This window comes from Triticum dicoccoides, chromosome 6A, assembly GCF_002162155.2.
Source record: "Triticum dicoccoides isolate Atlit2015 ecotype Zavitan chromosome 6A, WEW_v2.0, whole genome shotgun sequence".
In the NCBI taxonomy this organism is placed as follows: domain Eukaryota; kingdom Viridiplantae; phylum Streptophyta; class Magnoliopsida; order Poales; family Poaceae; genus Triticum; species Triticum dicoccoides.
This window is the reverse complement of record NC_041390.1, coordinates 106074631-106097119: the sequence shown is the minus strand read 5'-3', so window position 1 is coordinate 106097119 and position 22489 is coordinate 106074631. Positions and strand designations below refer to the sequence as shown.

The following is a 22489-nucleotide window of genomic DNA, read 5'->3' as shown; positions in this document are numbered from 1 at the left end:
CTAGCCAAAATACCTCGATAGGACTGTCTGATCATACAACACCCCTACACCAAAGAACGCACTAAAGGCAGTCACGAAAGCCACCTTGTAATCAGTTTGTTTTTTTGACAGAATAATGGCTGGAGGTGCTTCTGCTGAACCACATTTGTGAATGAGCATAGACCCACAGAGTTTTGTATTCCCATAAAAGCTAGAGCTCTCAAATGTGTTGAACTGTCCTCCAGATGGAATAGGGCCTTCTAAGTCATTGCCAGAAACATTAAACGCTGCAAGGAAGTGCAAGCTGTTCAATGCAGCTGGGATTGCACCTGTGAGATTGTTGTTGGACAAGTCTAGGACCTGCAGGTTTGTGAGATTGCGTACTGATCCTGGGATCTGTCCTGATAGCTCGTTGAAGCTGAAATCAAGTGCAACAAGAACTTTCAACTGACCAATCTGTGGGGGAATCACACCTGTGAAGTTGTTGTTGCTTAGATTCAACACTAGTGGGAAAGATGTATCTGCAAGGTATTGAAGTGATGGATCAATATAAAGAGGCAGCTCAAAGACCCTTGGGCCCAAATGACTTGAGTTCTCAGTTGATTTTAGCATTGGCATCTCCGTCAAGGTCAATGGAATTTCTCCAATTTTTAGAGAGAAGGCATACTCCCGACTTTATAAATAAAGCCAAAAGGTAAGGTAGCAACAGCATCACAGATACGTATCAAACACACCCAAGCCCCAACGCTGGGCGAGACGACGGAGGATAAAAAGTCAGGTACATGGCTCCCTCGCCAGTACACGACACGCAAGCCGGAAGAGAAAGGTCCAACTGAAGCTAAAGCATCCGGCCCAAAAGAAGCAATCAAGCATCCTGCTCTTGTCTGCATAACTGAGACGCCGTCGTCCGGATTTTGTAGATCAGCATAGAAAGCGCCTCTTGGTCGTCGACCTTAGTCAATGATTTCCACTGCTACAGGAAAGCACACAATTTAAATAAGCAGTCAGCCGGTTTAGCCGGAAACACATGCTCGATAGTAAATTTGTTCCTAGTTGTCCACAGGGACCAGCATAAAGCCCCCAAGCCCACCCAAAAGATGCGCCTAGATACACCGGAGAGGTTGGAAGCCAAGCTGCGCAGCTCGGCAAAGGAGGCAGGGGCCCAAGAGACACGAAGCCAGTCCCGCACGCAACTCCAAACAAGCTTAGCCAGGTGACAGTGAAAAAAGATATGTTTCGAGTCTTCCACATCACCGCAAAGGGCGCAAAATTGGGAGCCCGGCCCATTTCTCTTACGGATTTGGTCAGCCGAGGGCAACCGGCCTCGGAAAGCTTGCCACAAGAAGATTTTAATCTTAGGGGGAATACGGGCCTTCCAAATTTGGGAAAAACGATTGGTAGGCGTGCCACCAACGAGCTTGGAATAGAGAGACTTAACAGAGAAACGTCCAGAGGCAGAAAGCGGCCAAAGCACCGAATCCCTGACCGTCGAGAGCGTAGGGAAGAGGGCAGTAAGACGTTGCCAATCTTCAAGCTCTACAGGCGACAGAGAGTGACGAAAGGCCAGGTTCCACCCCTGGGACGCAAGCTTCGCAATAGAAATATTAGGATCAGAGCAGTAAGAGAAAAGGGTAGGGAAGGTCACCGAGAGGGGTGAATCTCAATACCACCAATCAAGCCAAAACCTAATCGAGGATCCGTCCCCAACAACAAACTTAACGAAAGATTGAAAACAGGTCTAACTTTGACCAGAGACTTCCAAAACTGAGAGCCACCACGCGGCAAAGCAAACATCGGGTTCGAAGACGGAAAATATTTAGCCTTAAGGATCGACAACCAAAGGGGTTGATCCTCAGCACTCATAATCTTCCACCACCATTTAATCAACAAGCATTGATTCATGATGGAAGTATTAAGAATTCCTAACCCCCCAAGGTTTTTGGGCCTACACATCAATTTCCATTTGACGAAGCGGTATTTGCGACGATTGTCCCCTGCATTCCAGTAGAACGCCCCACGGTGTTTATCAAAACCAGCATGAGTCCCAGCCGACAAGAGATAGAAGCCCATAAGGTACATGGGGAGGGAGGAGAGGCAAGTATTAATTAGGGCCACCTTACCCGCATTCGAGTTATATCTACCCCGCCAGGGAAGGACCCTGTTCTCCACCTTTGTGACTACCGGGGCAAAATCTTTGGCATGAAGCACATCCGGGGAAATAGGCAAACCCAAGTACTTGAACGGATAGGAGCCCAGCTTACAGTTAAGAAGGTGGGCCACTCGCGCGGCTTCCGACTCTTCCACACCAGTCACAACCACTTCGCTCTTGGCGAAGTTAATCTTAAGCCCCGACATCGCCTCGAAGCATAATAAGATAAATTTGAGGTGGGCAAGGCAGGCCTCATTCAACTCGACCATAATAATAGTGTCGTCCGCGTATTGGAGATGGGTCAGACCATGGGGAATAAGATTAGAACAAACCGGAGTAATGGGCCCACAGGTGGCGGCCCTGGAAAGCAGGCGAGATAAAGCATCCGCAACAAAATTAAATAAAATGGGAGAGGCAGGATCGCCTTGCCGCAGGCCCCTACCATTGGCAAAGAATTTGCTAACCTGACCATTAACATTGATGGCAGTGTGGCCTCCCGAGACCAACTGCAGAATTCTATGGACAAGGGGCCCCTCAAACCCTTTGACCAATAAAACTCTACGTAAAAAGGCCAACTCACCGAGTCATATGCCTTCTCAAAGTCTAATTTTAGAGTCACCGCTTTTGACTTGTGAATCTTAAGGTCATGAACGATTTCATGCAAGCAGAGAACCCCTTCTAGAATGAAACGACCCTTAATGAAAGCCGACTGAAAAGGACTAATGGTACGATGGGCAATGGGGGAGAGGCGAGTGGCTAGCCCTTTAGCTGGAAACTCGGCGAAGTTATTAATAAGGGCAATCGGCCTGAATTGCGAGATCAAGTCCGCGCCCTTGACTTTAGGAATAAGGGAAATGACAGCGTAATTAAGGCGAGAGATATCCACCGTACCCAACCAGAACCCATGGATAATATTACAAATGAGAGGCCGCAACTGCTGCCAGAATTTTTTGAAGAAGGGGATAGAAAAACCATCTGGGCCGGAAGCAGCGTTCAGGTTAGCCGAGCTGATCACCTGCCAGATCTCATCGTCAGATAAGGGGACCATCAGGCCCGAATTTTCGCCCGGAGAGATCTTAGACCCCTCGTCCCAGAAGTCAGAGCAGAGGCCAAACCCAGGGTCCGGCTTAGAGCCGAGTAGATTGGAATAGAAGCTAACAATGTGATTCATGATGAGGGACTGGTCCAAAATTTTAACGCCGTCAATCAATAGAGTGTCAATGAAGCATCTGCGGCGTCTGCCATTCGCGATCGCAAAGAAATATGCCGTCATAGCATCACCCTTCAAGGTCCAGTTGAGGGCACCTCGTTGGCGCCAGGAAATTTCTGACTGCTGGTGAAGCACCATCAAAGCGTCTTCCAGGGAGTAGCGAGTGGCCTACTGAGAGGCGGAGAGCCTAGATGTGTCAGCAGATTGGTCCAAATCCCGGATTTGAGATTCAAGGGACTCTTTGTCTCTATGCAGATCGGCCGCCCTATTCCGAGACCACCCCCTCAAGAATTTACGCAGCTCATAAGACAACTTGTGCCAATCATCCATGGGACCAAAGGAACGATGAGGGGAAGCTAGAAGATTAGTAATCTTAGAAAGCATCATGTCACAAAAACCCTCAACAACAAGCCAAGACGCATCAAACTGGAAACGGGAGGGAGAGACAAGTGAAAGGATACCGACATCCAGGATCAGGGGAACATGATCAGAGCCCACCGCAGGCCTGGCCTTAAGCAACGCGCGGGGACACAGCGAGTCCCATTAATCAGAAACAAAAACCCTGTCCAGTACCGACCGGACATGCGAGGATTGATGGTTAGACCAGGTGAATCGCGCCTCCACCCTAGGGAGCTCAAGAAGCGCACAATTGCTAATGAAATCATTAAAAGCATTGGCAAGAGGCCAAGAGAAATTAGGATTGTTCTTGTCTGCCGGAGAACGTAACAAATTGAAATCTCCCCCAATTAAAAGAGGAATATTACAAGCTTCAATGTTAATCAAAAGTTCATCCAAAAAAAGAGGAGCAAGCGTGTGATTCACAGGGCTGTATACCACCATAAATTCCCACAAAGTGTTCAACTGACGATGGTGAACCACACAACTAGCCCAAAAGATACCATGATCAAAAGCAATGAAATCAAAAACGTCCCGCTTGGACCCGATCAAGATACCCCCAGAATGGCCCGAAGCAGGGAGAGAGTGCCAGTCAAACCTATCCATCCCAGCTATCGCAGAGAGTTCAGAAGGGGAAAAGGATTCCTTAAACGTTTTGACCAACCCTAAAATGTCAATATGTTCACCACAAACCAAGTCATGAATCTGGTCACTGCGCCCCCTAGCACCGAAACCACGAATATTCCAGAATAAAGCTCTCATTTGCAGGAAAGGTTTTTAATAGGAAGACTCAATCTGCACGGGGCTACACAAGGCTTAGATCGCTTGGGACGCCCAACCTTAACAAGGGCCGGGGGGCAGACGACTGGCCACAACCATTTGTCGCCTCCAACCCCCCGGCCCGGCCCTGAGCACCAGCAGGGCCAGCACCCTTCGCGGCCTCCACGGCCTTAGCAATAGAAGCTTGGGCTGCCTCGTTGGCCCTAATGACAGAAAGAAGGTGGGAGGGAGAGCCCATCCCCGGTATAGAAGCCACCCCAATATCAGGCATGATATGCAGCAGATGATCATCTGATAGAGCTGGTAAAACAAGGCGAAAAGGAGAGGCAGGAAGAGATGGGAGGGCAGACGGACCTGTAGGAGGGAGGTCCCTGGCCGCTGCACGCCGTTCCGCCCGCACCGCCACCGAAACGCCAGAATCGCGCACGCGCCGGCCCTTCCGCGCCGTGGACGCCGGAGAATGGAGCATAGGGGAGCACCGGACCGGCGACGCTGGCCCGGGGCCAGACCCCGAGGCGGAGCCCAGATCCTTGTCCAGACGACGGGCCAGACCCGCCGCCGAAAGCTTGGAAGTAGAGGAGGCCCGACTCTTAGCCGAGAATTTCCGGACCGAAGTCTTCTTCTTCTTAGTTGAGGGCTCGGTGGAGCGCATGGGGGAGGCGGGAAGGTCCTCGATCCGAGAGAAGGACGGAGACTGCGGGCGAGTAGGCACATTGGAGCAGACACCAGAGAAGGGGGTCCCCTTACCACCAACAACGCCATGGGAAGCCAAGTCCTCCTTCTGAGGATTAGGAGCAGGGGCATTATCCTTAAGCAGCTCGCGTTCATCCGAATCCAACTTATCCCATTCAGATTGCGTAAAACGCGAATCAGTCCCTCCACTTGAGTTATGCCCCCCAGCCGAACCATCCCCCTGCATGTCATCATGGTCCGAAGGCTTGGAAGGGGGAGGCGGAGGTGGAGCACGGGGTTCAGCACCCTCCACCCGAACCCGAAGTCGCACACCCTCAGGAGAAGGGAAGACATCAACAGAACCATGAACACAGACGGGGTCGATGCACCAAACACTGAGACGAACCGGGCCAACCTTGCCCAAAGATTCCGAATCCACTTCCACGGGCTTGCCAATGAGCTTACCAAACGCCATCATGAACTCCACATATCGAAGCCCAACTGGCACGTCGTCAACTAGCACCCAAATCTTGCTGAGAGGGCCCACCGCCTTGGCACCACAAGTAGCCGCTTTGATAGATACCACAAGCTGGTTCAGGGGGAGGGTAAAACTGGTGCACGAGGAGATCATCCTTAGACAGTCTTTGGAGGGTAAAACCACTGCAAATTCATACTCTGAAAGCTGGCGCACCTGCCAGTCCTAGCCACCATCGCCCATATTTTCAAACCATCCAAGAGGGTCTGCGGAGAAATCAACTGGCCACACACCGTGATGATGGCCGCGTTAGAGAGGGACGGCGCAGCCATCACCACAGGAACATCAGCATCCAAAGCGAAGAATGAGCATCCGGGAAGATCCAAGCCAAACTGTATGAAGGGGGGGCTCTTGGTACGGTTATGGCAGTCCACAGTGAGATGACCATCAGAGCGACAAATGAGGCAGAAGGGTGGGTTAGTGCATCTAGATTGGAAGTGGTTCGAGCGGTGGCAAGCGAAACAAGTCAGGGTCGAAGAAGGGCCCGAGGGAACAGGATGCGGTCGAGGAGGGGGAGGCGGCGGCGGCAGGATGCCATCGCCACGGGGCGCAGAAGGGGCACTCGAAGCTGAGGAAGGAGGACACTGGTCCCCAGCCTGCGAAGAGGAAGAGCCAGGCCCGAAGCGCGACCCCAAGCGAGAGGCAGCGCCCGCCACAAACGAGCGAGGGGGAGGCCGAGGCGGAGGGACCGGGCCCCTGGCCGGAGCAGGACTCGACGCCGACGAGGAGGAGCCACCTCCAGCCGAAGCAGCAGCAGCCTACCATGGATCCAGCCTCGACCCCGACGCACCTCCAGATCCAGGGAGCGCCGCCCCAGATCTGGCGGCGGAACACTCTGGCCCCGCCTCCCAATCCTCCCGCTCGCCCGGCAGCACGCGCACCGCCCGCTCAGATTCGAGCTTCGACCGCAGCTCCGCCTCATAGGCAAGATCAACACCATCGCCCGACGAAGCTTCACGGGCCCGCTTGCTACCCGAAAGGGCCTCGGAGGAGGAGCCCCTAGACTTGTCCATGGCGATCACTTCAGCGAAGGAGAGGAGGAGAGGGGTGGGGAGGAAGCGGATCTAGAGAAGTGGCGGATAGGGCGATGTGCCCTGCGGATATCGGCGGCGGAAGCAGGAAACCCTAGGAAGGGGGGAGAGGCACCGCGGCGCACCCATAAATAGCCACAACAGGCCAGGCCAGAGAGGGCCGAATGGGCCGAAACGGGGCCGCAGGCCCGGGAGGGGGACGGACGCGAAGCAGTGGCCACAACCAGCTGCCCCGGGCCCACAGACGGGAGGGGGGAAGACTCGAGGGACGACAGAACCGGGGGCCCGGACGGCCCAGCCCGAGTTGGACCAGGCGCCGCCAGGCCCACCTCGACCGCAGGGCAAACCGGATCTAGGGTTTGGCCACCAACCGCCCCCGCACCAGCCGGCGCGACCGCCGCCACCGTCACCGGCCCTGGCCGGAGAGGAGGAGGGCGAACAGGACCAGCGACCGGAGACGCCACATCAACCAAACCTAACATCACAGCGGACGGGGAAGGACCGAGGAGACCAAGATCAGGGGAAGGAGCCGGGCCCCGACCCGCCCGCCGCCGGCGCCGACCAACGCACCACCACCCCGACCAACGCACCACCACCCCGACGACCCAGAGGGAAACGACACCGGCTGGCCCCGGCCACCCGGAGCAAACTTTCGGGCGCGGCCCGCCGCAGGCACGGACGGCACCACCGGCACCACCATCGAGGGAGCGCACACCTCCGAATCATCATCCGACTCCACCGAGTCGCCCAGCGCCCAAAAACGCGAACCAGGGAAGGGCGCCGGCGTAGAAGAGCAAGGAGAGCCAACCCGACCCGCAGAAGACCGGGGGGAGGGGGCATGGGCAGCGGCAAGGGCAGGGGAGGAGGAGGGGAGCGGGGAGCGGGGGGACGAAGGGAGAGAAGAGAAAGGAGCCATCTCCATGGAATTTCTCCTATAAGGTTGTTGTTTGACACATCCATAAAGGAGAGATGGTTTAGGGAGTTGATCCAGCCTGGTATTAGTCCAGTGAGTTGATTGCTTCTTAAAATTAACATCTCCAAATTCGTGACCCTTGATATCCATAGAGGTATTTTTCCAGATAATTGGCAACCATCCATGTCCAAAACCTGAAGATTCTCAAAGCCATCAATTCTGTCATCCTGTGGCATGAGCTCTCCTCTGAAGTTGCTCCCAATAAGCAGGGTGCTAAGTTTCTTGCTGCTATTAAGGATCTGAAATGCATTTCTGATGTTTGTGAAATTATTTTTGCCAAGTGACAAGAAGTAGAGATACTTCAGGTTGCCTATTCTCGGTGAGAGTTCTCCAAGGAAATTGTTTGCTGCTAGCCGCAGCGCGGTCAAATTGCTGCATGAGTAGATGCTTTCTGGAACTACACCAGTGAAGTTGTTTAACCAAAGATCTAAAGTTTTTAGACTGGATAGGTTGGAGAAATTGACCTTGGTAAGTTCTCCGCTGAAGTAGTTGCTCCTAAGGTCAATTCTTATGAGATTTTTTCAGTTGCTCAGTGTCGGTGGCAGCTCTCATGACAGGTTGTTGTGGCCCAGTTGGAACTTCTCCAACCTCTTGAGCTGACCTACAGAATCTGGAATCCTGCCATTAAAGTAGTTCCCTCCAAGATCAATGGTTCGGAGATTTCTGAGGCTGAATATGCATGCACTATCAAGAACACCCTGTAAATAATTGTTAGGAAAAGAGAGGCATTCCAATGAGGTCGCATTGGAGAGTTCATCTGGGAGTGTTCCACTGAGATTGTTGTAGCCACCTCTGAGCACTGTCAGCATGGAGCAACCACCAAGCCCTGGGGGAATGCTGCCACTGAGTTTGTTGAAACTGAGCTCAAGCACAACTAAGGATGGTGAGCCATTGCAGAAATAAGTTGGTATCGCCCCAGTAAACCTGTTATTGCTGGCGTTGAGTGCTATCAGATTATTCATTGTCTTCCATATGGTGGATGGAAATGGCCCAGTAAGTAAGTTACTCGAGATATTCAGTACCTGCAGAGGCCGGGCAGGGGTTGAAGATGGCAGTTTGTGCAGGCCTCCTGTCAAGCGGTTGAAACTGACATCAAGGACAATGATGCTGCTGGATGACACCAATTCCAGTGGCAAGCCACCAGACAGCGAGTTGCGCGATAGGTTGAGACGTAACAGGCTGGTGAGGTTGCCAAGGAACGGCGAGATGGACCCCTCAAGACCTTGAGAAGCCAGTGAAACATCAGTGACCGCTCTATTGAGGCTGCAGGTAATCCCCTCCCAGCTGCAGCAGTCTGTGTCGCTCCGCCATGACACCGTGAGGCCGCCATCTTTCCAGAGCCCAGAAAGGAACTTGATAAGGGAGCTCTTCTCCTGCTCCGTGCAGGAACTGGTGGGAGGAGCCAAGGAGACTAGTAGCACAACAGTCAAACCAAAGAATGGTATGAGGAATCGGTTCTTGTGTGAGTGACTGGGTAGCTGCATGGTTCTTGAGAAATTAGCTTGGAAACCAAAGGCTTAAGCTTTGATCTGCCAGGATGAAGTACTAGTTTCTGATGAAGGAGCAAGAGAGGAAAGGAATAACCTGCTCTGGTCTCGGTTTTGTCTGAACTGTTTTGGTCATCGTGGTGAAAAAAGAATTCAGGTGAAGGATTAGTTACTATTGCGTGTCCACTATAATTTGTTCATGAGTCTGACTCCGAAGCATGAATTGGTGTGTTCATACTTAATCTGACCTTTTCTTCTACCATTCTACAATTCACATCCCGTCATTGATGTCAGGGTCGATGCACATACATGATTTGGAGAAGAGCACGTGGAGGAACGTGAAGCGGTGCTTACTGAACATTGTATGCATTTTCTCGCAATTTAGATTATCATGTCTGATGGAATAGGTGCAATTTAAGTTTAAAATAGCTATCAGCTGTAAGTGGTCATTGCATGGTCAATAAGTGCAACTCGTGTATACAGAAAAGACAGTGCTGAAGCTATCACACATCAGATATATAGTTGGGTTACATTGGGTTTGACTAGAGTTGGTCTGAACTTTTTACAACTTATCTGATGACAGCTACGTCCATTTTCTTAAACAAAACAATAGCATCTAGTAGATGCACCAAGAATCTTTAATATCTTTGTTTTTTTTTTTTGCGGGGAATATCTTTGTTATTACAATCCTACGAATCAAATAACCAGCGTAAGAAAAAATCATATGGGTTTGAATTGCTTTCTTGTGTTGCTTGATATTGTTTTGATGTTTTCCCTCTTCAATTCCTTTCCAGTTGTTGTAGGTGTATCTTTCAAATGTTTTCACTTCGCCCCAAACACGATGGGTTTGGTGAGCTGGACCAAGACGCGATGGAGGAAGGTCAAAGGTGTGTGGCATGGCCACCCTAGTTGATTAGGGGGATTCACGCCCTTTATGCTTTCAGCTGGGGGCATCCAAATCTGGGTAAGGCAAAGCCTTCCCAGTCATCACAAGGCAGAGCAGCCCAGAAATCCTGGTTGCTGATGGTTCCGGCAAACAGACAGCACACATTTATCCTCTTTTTCATTGATCACTGGAACTGATTTGATAACTACAGGCACTACTATTTCTTTTTCTTTCTTTTTTTGACTTGGCACTACTATTTCTGAGGTCAGCTCGTGCTGAAGTGCCTCCACTGAGCACTGCGCGACGAACAGGCAGATTGATGGATGAGGGTGGACGGATTGGTAGATGAAAATCATATGCAACCTAAATATTAGTTAGACCAGAATCGTAGTTCTAGGAATGGATGAGTAACAATTTCATAATGCAACTAAAGTATGCCAAATCTTCTTGAAACGCATCCAAAAATCTACCAGTTCAATCACTGAAACGTGCAATGTAACGACACTTCTCATCTTTTGATCACTTACAGCAACAAGATGGATGTCTTCGTACGTCCACCTCAATTGTGCAGGGCAGAGTGCAGCAGAATCCTCCAGCTACACTTAAGTCACGAGTTGTATAAGCTTGCAGTGCCTTTGGGGGCGCATTGGTTCCAGGTAATTGGTGTGGTAGCATGTTTCTCAAACTTCAGGCTCCAGCCAACCTAATCGGCAAAGGATTAGTCTATCATCGTCACACTAGAGAAGAGGCATTCTGACAAACACCCCCAGTGCATAAACAGGACAGTGGTGGCCAAGCTCCTTGGGGCACTTGGTCTCTAGTGTGACGATGATAGTGCCTGGGGCACCATGGTTGTGTCATGGTTCCAATCCTTTGGATGAGCTCCGTGAACTGCTTGATCACCGTGAGCACATTCTTTTGTGCGCGCATGGCAGGCTGAGGTGGAGGGGTTGCGGGAGTAGCAGGGGTCTGCGTCTGCTGTGGCGTGGGAGAGGGCAGCCGGTCTTTGCCCAGAAAGTGTTTGTCGAAATGTGGAACAGCCCTTTTTGTATCCAGTCTTTCTGCAAAAGAACTTCCAAACGCCGCAACATTATTTAGTTACACCACCTGTGCATGGCTTTATGCTTGGGCGATTTGGCAGGTCGAGGGAGATGAGATCAAAGCGTACCACACAAAGGGGTTCAGCAGCTCAAGGCCGCACAGCGGCGTGCGGCGGCTTGGCGGACTGGTGCTCCCGCCTCTGTGGGCAGGAGGAAACTAGGCAGGCAGGGGATCGAAGATCCTATGCAGGCCCGATGTCCGAGTGAGTCCGTTATCCGAGGTATTGTAGAAATCACGGAGCAGCTGCTTAATTCATGTGCATTGTAGTACTAATTTCGTTGACATTTCTGATTTCTTTCTCTTAGCGTGTGTTGTTTGCTGCGGAGAATTGCGATCCTGGGTTGGAGTTTGATGGCAACTGCATCGAGCTTTAGGTTCCTTCCGGTTTTGCCCTTGATCGATCTGTTAACGCACCGGTCTGGCTTAATCGGTTAAATCCGTCATGTTGCTCTGAAATCTCAGTGTCATGTGAGTGTGCTACACTGCAGATTACTTATGTCTGCTTCGCGATTCTGCTTGTTATGTGTTGTACTCTGACCAACTTCCAAATAGTACTTAACAAATAGAAACATTCATCAGCCTATGCGTATGTATAGAATTAAGTACTTAACAAATAGTTAAACATTCTACAAAAACAATATGCTTACACACTGTTGACGTTGCTCACTAACTAATCATTTTTCCTGTTACATGGAGTACAGAGCAAACGTCAAGATAGCAGGTTTAGCAGGGATGTCAATCTTGCTAGGGCTGGAGCTGGAGCCACTGATGACCACCGGAGATCGCGTCATGGTTTGGGTGGTGGATAACAATTACAAGGTTTTAGCCAAAATATCTGGCTAAGACCATCTGATCATATAGGACTCCTACGCCAAAGAAAGCACCAAAGGCGATCGCAAAGATGACCTTACTGCCAATTTGTTCTCTGGAGATGATGGACTCTGAAGCTGCTTCTGCTGAACCGCAATGGTTTACAATCATCAGACCACACAATTTTGGGTTTCCATCAAAGCTAGAATCTGGAAATGTGCTAAGCTGGCCCGCAGTTGGAATAGAGCCTTCGAGGTCATTATTAGAAATGTTGAATTTGGAAAGGAAGTGCAGATTGTTTAGTGTGGCCGGAATTGTACTAGTGAAATGGTTGCTGGACAAGTCGAGCAGCTGCAGGTTCGTCAAGGTGCCTATCTGTTGTGGAATCTCTCCAGATAATTTGTTGGAACTCAAATTGAGTAAAAGGAGCCCTTGTAACTGACCGATCTCCTCTGGGATCACACCAGTGAAATTATTGATGCCTAGATTGAGCACTTTTGGAAAAGCACCAGGTTTGAGGTATTCGACAAATGGACTGAAAAAATAAAGAGGCAGCTCAGAGAAGATCTTCGGTGCAGTCTTGTCTGATTTTAGCATTGGCATCTCCATTAAGGCAGTTGGAATTTCCCCCGTAAAGCTGTTGTTTGATAAGTCTAGATAGAAGAGCAACTTTAGGCTGCTGATCCAGTCAGGTATTGGTCCAGTAAGTTGATTGCTTTGCAAAAATAGCATCCCCAACTTGGTGAGCTTTGATAACCAACCAGGTAATGTTCCAGACAATGAACAATAATTCATAGAAAGAACCTGAAGATTCTCAAAACCACCAATGTTGTCATCCTCTGGCATGGTCTCATGAAGGAAATTGAACCCAATAAAAATAGTGGTGAGGCTCCTGGAACTCCCAAGGATCTGAAGTGTTCTTGTGATATTCGTAAGGGAGAGGTTAACAAGTGCTAGAAACGAGAGAGACTTCAGATTGCCTATCTTTTCTGACAATTGGCCATGGAAATGATTGAAAGATAGCCGTAGTGCGGTTAGCTTGCTGCAGGAGTATATGCTTTCTGGAATTGTGCCAGTGAAGTCGTTGGAAAGAATATCTAATATTTTTAGATTGGGCAGGCTTAAAAAGTTGATCTTGGTAAATTCTCCGTTAAAATGGTTTACCTTGAGGTCAAGCGTTACGAGGTTTGTGCAGTTGCTCAGCGCTGACGGAAGCTCCCCTGACATGCTGTTGTGATCCAAGAGAAGCTCCTCCAACTTCTTCAGCTCACCTATAGATTCTGGTATGTTGCCTCTGAACTCATTCTTCCCAAGATCAAGGGTGACCAGATTTGTTAGATTGATGATGCCTTTGAGCTCTCCTTCTAACCAATTGAAAGGTAACGAGAGGTGCTCTAATGTGGTAACCTTGAAGAGTTCATCTGGAAGTGTTCCACTGAGGTGGTTGTTGCCAGCGCTGAGCAATTTCAGCAGGGAGCAATTGCTGAGTCCTGGAGGAATGTTTCCACTGAATTTGTTAAAACTGAGCTCAAGCACTGCAAAAGATGGCGCGCTAACACAAGACATAGTTGGCATCTGCCCGGTAAAACTGTTGGTGCTGGCATTGAGGGCAACGAGGCTCTTCATCACCTCCCATATAGTGGATGGAAATCTTCCTGTAAACAAGTTGCTCGAGATGTTTAGTACCTGCAGAGGCCGCACAGGGGTGGAAGATGGCAGCTCACTCAGGCCTCCTGTCAGGCGGTTAAAACTGACGTCAAGGACAAGGATGCTGCTGGACTGCAACAATTCTAGCGGTAAGCCACCAGACAGCAAGTTGTGGGAGAGATCGAATCGCAACAAGCTGGTGAGGTTGCCTAGAAACGGCGAAATGGACCCCTCGAGCCCTCGATAAGCTAGCACAACATCAGTGACCATCCTATTCAGGCTGCAGCTGATCCCTTCCCACCTGCAGCAGTCCGTGTTGCTCCGCCATGATGCCGTGAGACCACCATCCTGCGAGAGCCCAGCAAGAAGCTGGAGAAGGGAACTCTTCTCCTGCTCTGTGCAGGATCTGGTGGGAGAAGCCAAGAAGACCAGTAGTACAAGAGCCAAACCAAAGAAAGGTATGGGAAATCGGCTCCTCTGCGAGCGATTGAGTGACTTCATAGTTTTCTCGAGAACCTAGCTTGGAAACCAGAGGCTTAAGCTTTGGTCTCCCAGGATGAAGTGCTAAATTATCTGATGAAGAAAGAGCAAGATAGGAAAGGAACAACCTGCTCTGGTCTCCATTTTGTTTGATCCAGTCTCCGGTCGTTAGTGATAAAAAGAAAAATTGGGTTATCTACTGTAGTTTATTGGTGAGTCTGACTTCCAAGCAGGAATTGTCTTGTTGATACCTAATCTGTCTGTTTCGCTTACCAGTTTGATGTGAAGGGGTCGTTGCTGAACAATGCATGCATTTTTTACACTTCAGCAGGTCTGATACTTGTTTTACAACTTATTGAAAACGACTTCTCCTTTCTTAATAAAAATACACCCACTAGGTGCAACTGAATCAGCAGGAAACTGAAGTTATGTGCCATGTTATCTAATTGTGCATAATAAAGAAGTGGTGTCTCTTGTTCTTTTTTTTCTTAGACTGAATAAAAAGCAAGCTCATCTCGTTCTCACCCATAGTCAAGATTTATTTCTTCCTATAGTTGTAATTTAACAAGAATCAGTCTCACTTTATTAATTTTAATCCATAATTAAGCTATTCATGCTGTGTGGACTTTTATTTTTTCTACGAAATACTTATCTTCTTTAGCAATGGGAAACGATTCCTGGAAGTACAAGCCAAGCCACAATTCATAGCCAATCAACACAGGTAAGGACCTCTTTGATTCTAGACTTGCAGGAACAGGAAAAAGTAAAACTGCAACCTCATGCCAGCATGGATCCTGTCATTGAATGCTTGTGCCCTTAGCTATGCTTTCATGTGGGATTTCTTCCTAGTTATTCCTGTCATTGATCAGTGTAGAGCAGTCCATTTTGCTGTTGTGAACTGTCCGAGACATTCTTTGAGCGCTGTGAAACAACCTTGTCCCAAAAGTTGTGATTCTGTGGTTCTTTTTAGGTGTGGTAACTTGATACGCCAATCCATAAGTTCTGGTTCTGTGATATTTATTCTTACTAATAGGGTTTTCATAAAACAGCAGTCATTGCCATGCAAATGAAAGATACATGTCGTGTTTTTCCTGCTATCAAAACTGAGCATAGACCCGCATAGCTTTGTATTCCCAGCGAAGCTAGAAGTCTCAAATGTGTTGAACTGGCCTCCAGAGGGAATATGACCTTCTAGATCATTGCCAGAAACATTAAACGCTGCAAGGAAGTGCAGGCTGTTCAATGCATCTGGGATTGCACCTGTGAGATTGTTGTTGGACAAGTCTAGGACCTGCAGGTTTGTGAGATTGCATATTGATTCTGGGATCTGCCGTGTTAAGTCACTGAAGCTGCAATTGAATGCAAGGAGGGCTTTCAGCTGACCGATCTCCAAAGGGATCTCACCTGTGAACTTATTGTTGCTTAGATCCAGCAATTTAGGGAAAGTGAGGGGTTGGCAATATGATGAGATAGAGCTGGATAAAACAGGCAGTATGAAGACCCTTGGGTTCAAATTGGCATCTATTTTCGCTGACTTTTGAGTTGGCATATCCGTCGATGCTGTTGGAATTTCCCCTTGAGGCTGTTGTTAAGATGGAAGACGTAGCTTAGAGCTTTGATCCAGGCTAGTATTGATCCAGTGAGCTGATTGTTAGACAATATTAGTATTTTTAAATTTGCTAGCTTTGATATCCAGAAAGGTATTTTTCCAAATAATGGGCAATCACCTATCTCAAGAAACCGAAGATTTTCAAAAGTGCCAGTGATTTCATCACCAGGTCAAAATTTATATTTTATAGCTTAATGAACCTAGATGCTCTGCCATATAAATCTGCTAAATTTGTTTGTACTCACCTGAAATCAATTTATTGTTGCAAGGTGCATCATGAAGCAGAAGACAAGGATGATCCGAACTTCACTTCACCTTGGAGCATTATCTAGAATAGATTTGCCTGTTAACGTGTCAGATATTTCTCTCTTTTCAGTCGGATGTATCTATCAGGGTTTGTGTACTGTTAGAGTTTATCGTAGCAGTAAGTTGGACCAGAGTTTATCATAGCAGTAAACACAACTCTACATAGGCAATTTAGAGCACCTGGCATGACAAACGTGCAATTCAGCGTCATCAAGATTAAAGAGTTAATATTCAGCAAGTACCATAAGTGGAAGTCACATCACAGTGCATATTTCCAAATGATAAAGGCACAACCCAGCAGTATATGTCACGCAGTGTTTCCCAGCATGATAAAAGCACAACCCAGCATATTTCCGAATTCATCCAAATTAGATTCAAATGTCTGAACAAAAGTAGACAGAGACAGAGAGTGTAGAGGCAAAACACACAGCCAAATACTACCTGTGTAAACTAATATAGGACTTTTAGGTCACTGCTTTAGTGATCTAAAAAGTCTTACACAATACTTAACCATCTGTAGACATGTGTTCGAACCACATAAAGCTGTGTGATCACCTGCAAAGCAGAGACATTCAAACTTAACTTAGATCTTGGAAAGATGAATAGCCTTCAACTGATCACTGCAGAAGACGTCGGCAACAAGGATCAGAATGATGGTGGCGGGTCCAGATGTGTCCACTGATCCAGTAAAGACGCTGGCAACAACTGACAATGTGGTGGACAAGACTGTATGGCCTTGGCATGGGGCCGCAGGCACTGCGGAAGTTTCCATCACATAGCGGCGACCAGGTACCCCTGCCCAGATCATATTGCTGCAGTTGGCCATTGTTAGGTGGGCTGAGAAAGGTGACGGAGTTCCTGGAGTTGACGGACATGCTCCAAGTGCCAATGAAGAGGGTGTGGTCACCGATGCTTGTCAATGGCATGGCAACAACTCCAAGCAGGAGGTCAGAGAGCCGGAAAACCAAAAGCCGGGACTTTCTGTGGGTGTAGCCAACCAGAAGAAGTTCAGAATCACACTCCACCAGGTAAGGCTTAGGCAGAGCTGAACATGTCGCGATCATTTGTGGCGGTGTAGACGGCCACGAGGAGGAACTGGAGCTGTCTGGTGGATCAACACGCATGATGTGTGAAGGTTTGTTTTTCGAGCTCCTCACCATGTAGAGGCTGCCACGGAATGGCAATGCTGTCCTCATGCCACACATCATCCAGCTTGTGTGAGTCCAGTGCTTGTCACCGGTGGATGCGTATGCCATGCGCTCGGCGTGGCTGAGCGCGAGCGTGATGGTAACACTGCCACCCACATGGACAGAGACAGCCGCGTGGACCATCCGTAGTCGAAGATCGTAAGGGCCATGCAGAAAGCTACCGAACTTGCTCATGTACAAGCAGAGGGAGGCAAGGGGAGGGAACTCGGCAACATCACCGGTGAAGGGGTGGAGGAGGCAGATAGCAGCGTCCTTCTTGCGCTGCAGGAGAAGGAGGCAGTCAGGGCAGTCGAGCACGGAGTGATCCTCGAAGCACGGCAGGTGCACACGGATGAAGATGCCGGTGTCGATGTTGAGGAAGCGGATGTAGCCGCCCAATGCAGCGTGGCCGGGGTGAAGCCCGTTGCCCTCTGGAAACATCATCCATTGCCGTGGGTGAAAGCGCGGGTCTACCACGCCATGGCCGAGCGGGCAAGGAGTGGCGGCACGCCACTTTTTGCACACCGCGCGGAACCAGACGTAGTGCAGCAGGTCGCTAGAGAGTACCCGTTCAGCGATCAGCTCCAGCATATCAGCATTCAACGACTCCCAGGACAGGACACAGGTTTGTTGAGTGTCTCGCCCACTGTTACTGTGCACACAGACAGCTTGCTCAACTTGGTTGGTGGCTGTGCTTGCTCCAACAGTTGCCATCCTGATTCCTCCTGCGAACGAACAAGACTTGTCAGCTGAGTTCTGATAAGTAGAAATATTATAAAGATGCTACCAGTCACAGCTCAAACTTGCTCAATAACATTGCTTTAGTACTATTTATGAAAATGTCACCCGTGGTTTGTGTTTCTTCTATTTTTGCCATGTACGGTGCAATCCTTAAGTCAAGGCACTTTGACAGACTTCGGATGATCCGAAAATTGACAAGTTCGTCATACCCTATCCGATGTTGCAGAAGGGCACTACCGTTGAGCCAAAAGAAGCACAACAGCACAAGCACATGCACGGTCAGATTTTGACAACAGTCAGCCAGTCAGCCAGCATCTGTCACCAATAAATAATCAATCTAATTTTGTCCACATACAACTATAAGCAGGACATAACGGGAAAAAGAATCTAGAATCCATCAGATTTTGCTATCACAAACAAAAATATTACCCATCATCCGTAACCTATCAGATTTTGCTAACGCAATCAGTCGCTTCAGGAAGCGTACCTAGTCCTCCCGCGGAAATGCTCGTCGGTCGCGCGGCCGAGATCCCGTTGGCCGCAAGGCTAGATGCTGCGGAGCCGCGACTTCGCGCCCGCCTTCTGGCCGCCGCCGAATAAAAACTTTAGAAATTTCAATACGAGAACATATTATTTCATTTTTTTTCTAAGGACACATTGAGACCAAATGTGTTGAAATTTTACAAATATAAGTCTCTTTTTAACATAGTTTTTTCTAGGTATTTTTTCTCATTGACATGTAAATATATATGTTTGTCATTTAAGTGCTTATTATGCAAACAGTACTAAATGTATTTTTAATTATTAATCACATTGTAAAATTTATAATTCATATCATTTTTTGGCATTATGATGTTTTCTCTATTTTTAATTTTAAACTGTTTAGTAGTTCACCTTTTTTTTGGAAGAAATAGATGTGCAATCTCTGTGTTACCTGCGGTTTGTCAAGTTGGAAGGAAGAAAAATGTGATTGCCCGTAGTTTCAATTGGGCCGTCGTATTTCAAGTAGAGAATGCATATATGAAATCATTTCCATGGTACAACAAATTATGAGTGGGAAAAGCAATTTATTTATGAAAAACATATGATTACACATATTTACTAATATAAATTATGTCAAAAACATATGATTGGAGAATATGGATAAAACCTAAGTATTGACATGATGATAAAATATCAAGGGTGTGTAATTTATTTTGCAGTGAAAAAAAGGGGGTGTATTACTATTGAGTGGAAATGATGACAACAAATATGATCGTACATACCCATCTAAGGGCCAGTTCTTTTGCAGCTTATTTCAGCTTATTGTGAAAATAAGCCAAAAGCCCAAAAGAACTCATTTTAGGGATGGAGCTTAACTTATTTCCACAGCCCTTCCCTTCACTTGTCTAAAAAAAAGCCCTTCCCTTCACAATGGAAAAGAGCTGGGGGTATGGCAGCTTCCCGCAGCTTCTCGCGGCAATCACTTATAAAACGAAACGGTATATTCCTTTGCCCTCGCACTTGAAGGGCTTCTTTGGATCACAGGATTTGCAAAACAAAGGAATAGGAAAAATGGAGGATTTGATTGCCATGACATAGCCAATCCTGTGGATTTTTTCCAGAGGTCAGACCTCATGTGTAAATTCCTTTGGAATCAGCACCTTGAAGACCCAATCCTGAGGAATTTTAATGGCCCAATCCTTTGATCCAAATGCGTTTCATAGGAAACAATCCTGAGGATTGATATCCCATGAAAATCCTGTGAAAATCCTCCAATCCAAAGAAGGCCGAACACAATTACGCAGGAAATGCCACCGCGCCCCTCCAGTGTACCAGCCCCGAAGAAAAATTGCTCGCAACGCCCCGCGCCCCTGTCGTCCCTCTCCTCCCGCGATTAGGGTTTCCCCGCTGCCGCCGGCGGCCCCGCCTCAAGCCACCGCCCGCTGGCCGCGCCTCAAGCCGCCGCCCGCTGGCCATGCCTCAAGCCGCCGCTGCCAGACCCGCCTCAAGCCGCCGCCACAGACCCCTTTGTCAAGCAGGACGGCTGCCCGCCTCCGGCGCCCGTGGACGTCGGCTTCCGAGCTCGACTGGATGGACGCCGACCCCCTTCTCCACTGATATCGACGGCGGCTGCTCCTCCCCGATGCCCCACTCCGCCCCACTCTCCTTCCATGGCTGAGACGCCCCTGGTTCGTCGCCGTCGTCGTCAACGCACTGCCCTGACGCCCGGCACCTGCACTTCTCTGGACGCCATGGCCACCCATTGCTAGTTCTCTGATTGTCCATCGAGTAGCAAATGCTTGACAATCTCATGGAGATTAGGAGTAGTATTCTCTTTGCCTATTTCAAATTCTATTTCAGAGATGCATATGAATTTTGCTGACATATCTTCAGGACGTGCAGTGCTCATCTGCACCTTAGTTTTTGGCCATGTCCAAGTTTCTATCTGTTGTAAAAAAAGGATAAATGTTGCTAGTGAATGTTCAGAAATTTGTATGCAAACACTAACATTTTGATTGTTGTTTGGTTTGGTCCTGCTATACCTTTTGCAAGTGCAAGAGAGTACGAATGAAGTTGTCCAAGTTGCTGCTACAATTCACAGAAACTGCAGTTAAATCATACAATTACATTTTAGGGGTATTGTAGACTTTTCATCAAAGACCCAGAACATAAGCTTGGACAAAAGAACTGGATGGCTTATGCTAGGGGGCTTATTTCCATTGCAGCTTATCAATGACTTATTCCCACCGCAGCTTATGCAGAAGCCACACCTCAAAAGAACTGGGCCTAAATATGAGTACCAAGTTTTTCCCTTTGTTACGGTTTTTTATTCATATGATAATGTACTATATGTTTGCATGATAAAATATACTATAATTTAGGCCGAACACATGTATGTGCAATATATTTTTCTGTAATAATATCTGGTGATTAGGATTTCTTGTATTTTTTATATTGTGTTGTTTTGTAAAAAATGATTTTTGTTTTGAGAAGAAGTAAAACTTGATTCTTTTGTGCTGGTATGATCGGTTGGGCTTTAGGCCCACAATCTCAAGCAGATGCCCACAGGGACGACACATCTTCTCTCTCACTCTGTACACTTACAAAAAAGAGTTTTTTTTTTCGTTGTCACTCACACCTTCACACGTGTAGCTCTTGCCTGATGCCCCGATCCCCTTTCTCCTTTCCTTGTTGTCTTCGTTCACTCCAAAAGCGAGTAAAGCTACACCTACGTAACGAATTATACGTAACTTACATACTGTCCGATGTGGCCGTTTTGTATTGGGCCTTAGTTGGGGCGCAGGCCCACCCTGAAAAATAGGGGGGGGGGGCAGGCAGTTTGATTAGCGATCAAAGGATTTACGTAACGTTTCGTAGAACATTACGTAGGTGTAGCATTTTTGACTTCAAAATTATTGGCACTAAATCAGGTCCGGCTGGTACCGCTGGTAATTCTTAATCTCCCGCCAGTTTGCTCAGTTGATTTGTGCCGTCAGCTTGCTAGTCCTCAGCTGCAGGCGTCCCCGCAGCTCGACTCGCTAGTGCAGCAACATGGTGACCGTCTTTGACGGCTGGTTTGGCTCGTACGCCTCCTCTGTGTCCTCGGCTTGTAAGCGGCGATGGATGTATAGCAGGGCCCGAGTAGCAGCTCCAAGGGAGGATGCGAGATCGTTGATCTGGACGGTGTCGTCGCTGTCAGCATCCGTGTAGGGGATCCTTGGTCGTGGATCTCGATTCGCATAGCCAGCATGGATTCAGCTTTTGTATGAGGATATTGGGGTCGTTGTCTTCCTCAATCGTGCAAGCCAGACTTCGTCGCTGTTCCCACTCGTGGAAGCCTGACAAGTCGTTGTCTTCCTCCACAGCGGCAACATGCTTCGACCTACAGGTCTCCTTTTTCCCTTTTCATGTCTATATGTCATATGTTTTTGCTTAACCTTTTCCTCTGTGTGTACGATTGTACCAATATAATGTAATTAAAACACTGTATGTTAGTGAAAAATGTTAATTTTCTTTTGTCCCCTCCACTTTTTCTGTGCTTCCGTTTGGCATTGACAGTGTTAGGTCCCTTGTCCCCATTCATACTCGGCAAATTTAAGCACTACTAATTAGTGTATTTGTGAGTAGCTATAGTCCCCAAAGACACCGTGTTTCAATAATTGAGCAGTAAAGAAGGTCTATACAAATTATAATGATACACGGATGCCCTGATTATTGGGTTGTACTGGTACTAATGCCTCTCCCCTTTAGTCCCGGTTCTTACACAAACCGGGACTAAAGGGCACGGCCACGTGGAGCTCCACCTTTAGTCCCGGTTGGTGTTGTTTGGGGACTAAAGGAAATTTTATGATTTTTTTTATTTTTTTTTATTTTTTTTATTTTCAAATTTCTGAATTATTTTAACCTCTAGTGTGTAATCATCACCCCTCATCACTGCTCAATTTATTCTCTAATCACCCCTCATCATTTCAAATCATCTAACTTCCCGAACGGTCACCCATCCTCCCACTCCCCCAGCCTGAGCACG

At 48.1% G+C, this 22489-nt stretch overlaps 2 protein-coding genes and 1 pseudogene across 2 annotated transcripts; all 3 read right to left on the bottom strand.

Moving 5' to 3' along the window:
• Positions 1-9209, bottom strand: LOC119315719 (annotated as a pseudogene).
• A 2632-nt stretch (positions 9210-11841) lies between these two features.
• Positions 11842-14417, bottom strand: LOC119315338 (tyrosine-sulfated glycopeptide receptor 1-like). The gene has a single exon (XM_037589975.1). The coding sequence runs from the start codon at positions 14155-14157 to the stop codon at positions 12022-12024; it is 2136 nt and encodes a 711-aa protein (XP_037445872.1). The 5' UTR covers positions 14158-14417; the 3' UTR covers positions 11842-12021.
• A 1931-nt stretch (positions 14418-16348) lies between these two features.
• On the bottom strand, positions 16349-18021 carry LOC119319026. Its single transcript, XM_037593544.1, has one exon. It carries the CDS (start codon positions 17950-17952, stop codon positions 16669-16671), a length of 1284 nt encoding a protein of 427 aa, XP_037449441.1. The 5' UTR covers positions 17953-18021; the 3' UTR covers positions 16349-16668.
• Positions 18022-22489: the final 4468 nt, after the last annotated feature.

What these genes read in the sequence shown, in the direction of transcription:
- LOC119315338 (XM_037589975.1), bottom strand. Translation starts at nt 14,157, where the DNA reads ATGAAGTCACTCAATCGCTCGCAGAGGAGCCGATTTCCCATACCTTTC.
- LOC119319026 (XM_037593544.1), bottom strand. Translation starts at nt 17,952, where the DNA reads ATGGCAACTGTTGGAGCAAGCACAGCCACCAACCAAGTTGAGCAAGCT.